This window comes from Polypterus senegalus, chromosome 10 (genome assembly GCF_016835505.1).
Source record: "Polypterus senegalus isolate Bchr_013 chromosome 10, ASM1683550v1, whole genome shotgun sequence".
NCBI classification, from domain to species: domain Eukaryota; kingdom Metazoa; phylum Chordata; class Cladistia; order Polypteriformes; family Polypteridae; genus Polypterus; species Polypterus senegalus.
Genome location: NC_053163.1, coordinates 113,913,342 through 113,919,341, shown reverse-complemented (window position 1 = coordinate 113,919,341; position 6,000 = coordinate 113,913,342). Strand labels below are relative to the sequence as shown.

The 6,000-nt window shown below is 40.8% G+C and overlaps 1 protein-coding gene across 1 annotated transcript in view; it reads left to right on the top strand.

The window, feature by feature from the left end:
- Window positions 1–1,504: 1,504 nt before the first annotated feature.
- steep1 (STING1 ER exit protein 1) overlaps window positions 1,505–6,000 on the top strand; it is a 62,361-nt gene continuing 57,865 nt past the window's right edge. Inside the window, exon 1 of the mRNA XM_039766365.1 lies at window positions 1,505–1,703. Coding sequence (XP_039622299.1) covers window positions 1,580–1,703 — 124 coding nt within the window. The 5' untranslated portion in view covers window positions 1,505–1,579. The remainder of the gene's footprint in view (window positions 1,704–6,000) is intronic.

Below are 6,000 nucleotides of genomic sequence, written 5' to 3'. Positions count from 1 at the left end.
GGCTTGCAAAGCTGGGGAATAGTGTGGTACACAGGCTGCCTCTGACCCTGAGTGAGCGGGGTGAGGTGGAGCTGGGTGGTGTGTATGAGTGGACAAAGAAAGAAAGCAGCCGGGATCATATCACCGCTGAAGACCTAAGCAGCAACATGAAAACAATGCTGAAGACGCCAATGGTCTTATTAGGGACACTCACCAACAATCAGCATAAAGAGGTTAATTCCAATCCTTCATCTCTCACACTCCCCAGGTCAATATACTGGTGGCAATTAAATTTGGGAATTGGACAGACTCCGAGACAGAGGTTTAGCAGGGCTGAGCAGAGCGCCTTGCACTCCTTGAATCTCAGGGTGGATGGAATTTGTGCTAGCCTTGGGATGAGGACATAAAAGAAGGGGGCAATGTAATGAGACCAGGGTTCGGACCTGTATGGTACATGCTCGTCAGGTGGTCGAGACCTCCCTGAGGGATTGAAAATACCTGGAGAGGATGGCCATAAAGTTGTCACAAGAGTAGAGGAATGGGGGGATTGGGGTTGCAGACACAGCACTTAGAAAATACTTTGAACACATCTCGCGGCTGCTGAAGCTCATCGGCCCAATGCATGGTTGCTGGTGAACCTTGGAGGAGGACCCTGGAGCCAGGTGATAGTGTGGCATTCTTGTTGCCTCTAACCCCTGGGGATGTGTGTGAGCAGATAAAGGGACAAAGCAGCCGGTAGCACGTATTGCCACTGAAGACCTGAGAAGGGTTGCCAACCGTTCCTTCTATCTTAAAATGAAACACTGTGTAATGAAACTTTAATTGTTTTGTATTTTACACCGCGCCAAAACTCCAAGGGGATAGTTGTCAGCAGTGCCAAGGGAGGCTGCTTTGCAACGCCCCCTTCAAACTCCCATTCTAAGCATCAATCCTCCCTCCTTTGTTGTTGTCTTAGGTTGTTCCTTTGTTTTTGGCTTAGGAAAGCTGGAAATCCCTAGACCTGAGTAACTTGGTAAAAGTGGTTGCTGAATATGCCAGCAATCCTTTTAAGGGTCACTTAACCAGAAATCAGTGCAATGGGCTAATTCCGTTCCTCCGTCTCAAACACCGCCGAGTTGATGATACAATATACAGTATGTCCAGGGTCAATATCGTCAAAAGTGCTAATTAACATGTAACATATATATAATAATAAAATAATATTAAATGTTTATTGAAGGGTCTAAAGGTGTTTTTTTATGTTTATTTTAACCATGTGCCTTAATGCAGTTCAAAATCAAATGACTTGTTAAGGTATTAAAACGAAACTAAGTTACTGCTGATTACTTTAAGGGAATTCATTTATGTTTACTAATGGAAATATGAAAATTGTTCGATATAGGAAAACGATTTACCTTCAAATCTAAAGCTGATTAATTAATTATGGACACTCTTTAGCATCGTACGCAAGTCTCAGTAAGTCCTCAATATGTCCAGACGGAATGACTGATCTAAGTTAGTTGGACTGTGACGCTTTTTCATGACGTCACTTTATGCGACGAGGAAGAAAGAAAATCCGGTGAGCCTGGAGGAGTGTAATTAGTTACGTTCTCTATACAAAATGCCGAAAGTGGTATCGCGCAGCGTCGTTTGCTCTGACACTCGAGATCGAGAGGAGTACGACGACGGGGAGAAGCCCCTTCATGTGTACTACTGTTTGTGCGGGCAGATGGTGCTTGTGTTAGGTAAGTAGCATTTTAGCAGTGGCCTGTAAAACCTGGGACTAGAGTGATGAGTCAGTGGGACCTTAGCGCTCTTAACGGAGGCGCAGCCTTTGTTTGAGTTATAGTTCTAGTATGTGAAGTATTAGAGGGGCCGAATCACTCGTACTCGAGAGACTGACAAGAGTGAGCAAAGCTGCGTGTTGTCTGAAGAGTAAAAATAATTTTTTTTAAGTCTAGGTAAAAATGGTCCAGTTAGGAAAACATATGCGTGCCATCACCGTTTGTTGGAGTTTTTGTTGCATACTTGTGAGAGATATGAAAAAAGTAAAGAACACTACTGCCACCTTGTCCCTCCACATTGCTATTTCAGTAAAATTTCTATACGGTGCTGTGAAGTAAACCTTAATCCATCCATGACCAAATCTGTTAAATCCTCTCAATGTCTCGGGGTCAACTTGCGTAGCAGGGCTGCTAGCTACGACTATGAACATCCGCAAGGCAATTTCCACTCATTTTAAGAATTCTCCTCCAATCCTTATTAACTCAATATCTTACGTTTTGATTACTAATATAAATGTTGCACAAGCACTGTTGAGAAAAGATACAGTGTGGGATTGTCACTTTTACAAGTAAACTATGTAACCTACTGTATACACTGAACTATTTTAAATAATTCTGATGAAAATCCTTTTGTTATCCAAAACAGGAAGGTAATGCACCCAAAAAAAAAAAAATCCTGCCCTGCATTTGCCCTATGAATCTAATTTTGCACCAGAACTGTTGGGTGACTAGGGTTATTGCCAAGTAAGCATGTCCGCACCAACAAGCAGTTCCCGAAGTATGATGTCAACCTAAAAATCTGGACTGGTGAACCAGTTCTGCCTTGAAGTAGATTATATTTATTGGGTGAATATGTAGGATGTATAGTTTAATTCTGTTTTTTGGATCTCATAAAATCCACTGTGTGGGATATTTCTAGCTGTTATGATAACAATTACATTAGACATTTAACTTCTAATTTGAAATGGTAAGATGTAACTTGGTAATAAAATGAATTACATCAGAGAATAACTTTAAAGTTATCTGATTGAATGTAAATTGTTTGACAGACAATTTAGAAGTGGTCTCAGGAATAACTTAAGACTGACCCGCAGGGAAGGTTGGAAAATTATTTTGGAAGGAGTCAGCCAGCCGTAGATTGGTGGTCATTCACAGACACTATGACTCTCGGTTCAAGCTAAGAAGGAAATTAAAACTGTGCACTGTACTGGTAATAATAATGACCCTATTAGCCTATAAAACACTATCACTAACAACAAAAAAATATGTGCATTCAAAGCTTGCATGAAAGGTAAAAATAAAATATCTAGTCTGAAAAAGGTGGTAAAATTGATGTTTGTGTTAGTCTGTTGTTGAGCAGAACTAAACTGTGTAATGCCTTTTTGTGTTTAGTTTTACAAAGGTTTCCAAACCAAAACAACTTAAAACATCGATTGATGTTGTCAGCATCTCAGCATGTTTTGGGGCAAGAGTTTCATTACTAACTATATCTGAATTGCAAACAACACCACAAGGAGTGTTAACAGCTCACATCTTAACAGTAAAAACCCAGTTTCTTAACTTTGGTGATAAACATATTAGCTAGTTACATCAAGGACATGTATGAAAACTGATCAATGTTTGGCCACATTTACCTGCAAAAGGTGCCTAAATAGCTCCAGTTCATCACTGGCACCAAATTTTCATTTATGAAGGGCATTTATGACAAGACTAGCAAAATACCCACGCTTCGCAGTGGAGAAGTAGTGTGTTAAAGAAGTTATGAAAAAGAAAAGGAAACATTTTAAAAATAACGTAACATGATTGTCAATGTAATTGTTTTGTGACTGCTATGAGTGTTGCTGTCATCAAGGATTTGATTCTCATTATTTCTTTCAATCAGGTTCATATGCGAAGGATGTGTTATGTTCAAGTTACATTCCGTGTCTGTGAACCATTGTAAAGATAACAGGTTTCATTCATCGAAGTGTTCACTACCCAAATCGGTACTCATGAATCTAAGATGTTTAACAGGCATTCCCGGTATTAACTTGTGGATTTGCCTGCAAATATTTGGCGGCAGCGTGTCTATGAACTTGTGGATTTTTCTGCGATTATTTGGCGGCTGTGTCACAAAGTTGTTTTTGTCTAGCTGCATCAGAAAATGTAGCATAACGTCTGACACGCCTCCTTTTTACTGTTTTCTCACAGCTTGGATTGCTGCTGTCATAATCCGTTTGAGTTTCATGGTTTGTTTCAGTTACGTTAGTATTTTCAGGACTTGTGTTGAAGTGACATTCGGCATCTGTTAAGCGTTGTAAGCATACAACCGGCTTCATCGATAACTTCGCGTCCAGCTTTTGAGAGTTGAAACATTCATAAATGTCAAAGTGTCCACTGCTCAAATCGTCACGTGTGAATCTAAAATGTTTAAGAGGCATTGGCGATTCTCCAAAGGTGTAAAATATTTGCCCATTTCGGTACAGTTGAAAGCGACAACCGAACAATTCAGCGGCAGCCATCAACTCACATGTAGAAGCATAGGTGAAGGGCTTAAGCATTTCACTGTTACAGTGCTCCTGTGTAGTATAATTATCTCCTGTACCGTCATCAGTCCACACCTTGAACCTGTCCCAGTCATTCAATACATAAGACACAATGTTCCTCTGGATATCAAGATTGAGGCTGATATGTCTGTGCAATATGTAACACAGAGATTGGAAAAGGCAGGCGGCATCTCCGGGCATGGAAACCACTCGGTAAGTTTTTTGATCGATGGTGATCACCTCGATAGACATCTCACCACCCAAATTGCTACTCGTGAATGTAAGATGTTTAACAGGCATTCCTAGTATTAACTTGTGGATTTGCCTGCAAATATTTAGCGGCAGCATGTCTATGAACTTGTGGAATTGCCTGCGAATATTTAGCGACAGCATCTCCATGAAGTTGTGGATTTGCCTGCGAGTATTTAGCGGCAGCGTGTCTATTAACTTTTGGATTTTTTCTGCGAGTATTTGGCGGCGGCGTCACTAAGTTGTTTCAGTCTGACTGCATCAGAAAATGTAGCACGACGTCTGACGCCCCCTTTTTACTGTTTTCTCAAAGCTTGGATTGCTGCTGATGGACGGCCTTATATGGGCAGGCAGTCAGTTACGTGGGAGGTGTGGGGATAGGGGACGCAATATAGGCAGGCAGCCAACTATGAGGAAGGTGTGGTGATGGGGGACGCAACTCCGCCTCACACGGCGACCGAGCTGCAGGCTATGGACGTATATATGTATGTAAGTAGGATTCAGTTATGACAGTTACGCATAGAATTTCGAAATGAAACCTGCTTAACTTTTTTAAGTAAGCTGTAAGGAATGAGCCTGCCAAATTTCAGCCTTGAAGACCACACTGCTGAAATCATTTGCAATACAGATCTGGGGCCTCATGCATAACACCGTGCGTAGAATTCACACTCTTAACATGGTGTGCGGACAAAAGCGGAAATGTGCTTACGCACAAAAAAATCCAGATGCATAAATCTGTGCGAACGGCAACTTCCACGTTCTTCCGCTAAATAAATCCCAGCCAGCATAAAAAGTAACGCACATACATGTGCCTGCTGTCACGCCTCGTCTCCTCCAAGAATTACGCCTCTTTGAATATGCAAATCAATATAAATAGCCTTTAAGCTCAGTGTTCTGTGAAAATCAATGGGAAAAGCACAGGAGGAAATAGAAGAATTTCAGACAATACCAAGTGGAGGCAAGGAAAAAGGTACTATGTGTTGGTTTAAACAGTGGTGGTATATAAAGCAAAAGGAAGTTGATCGAGTGACAGAGTGTCGGAGAAAGTCGAAAGCTCAAGTTCACAAAGTCACACAGTGCCCGAAATAAAAAAAGTTGTTAAATATCACAGTTGCCGTGAAAAGGCGAGTCATAGCCCACCTTCTGAGTGTCATATGAAAGCTTATTAGGGTACAGAGAAAAAAAATAGGCACACAGTGGGGAAAAATGCACGAAATGTCAACTTTAATCTTGAAATTTCCACTTTAATCACGTAGTTTATTTTGTCATTAAAGTAGAACATCATAAACTTCATCTTAAAATCGTTTAATTTACTATTTTCTCAAATCCCATTGTAACTAAAGTAGCACATTAAATGCTTTGTTTTGTATTTGATCTTCTATGTGCTCTACGTGTGTGACTATTACATGCTTCTTAACCTGGCCTTCTCTTCCTCCGACAGGACACAGAATCCATTACAGCTCTCTGAATAGCTAAAATTTAAG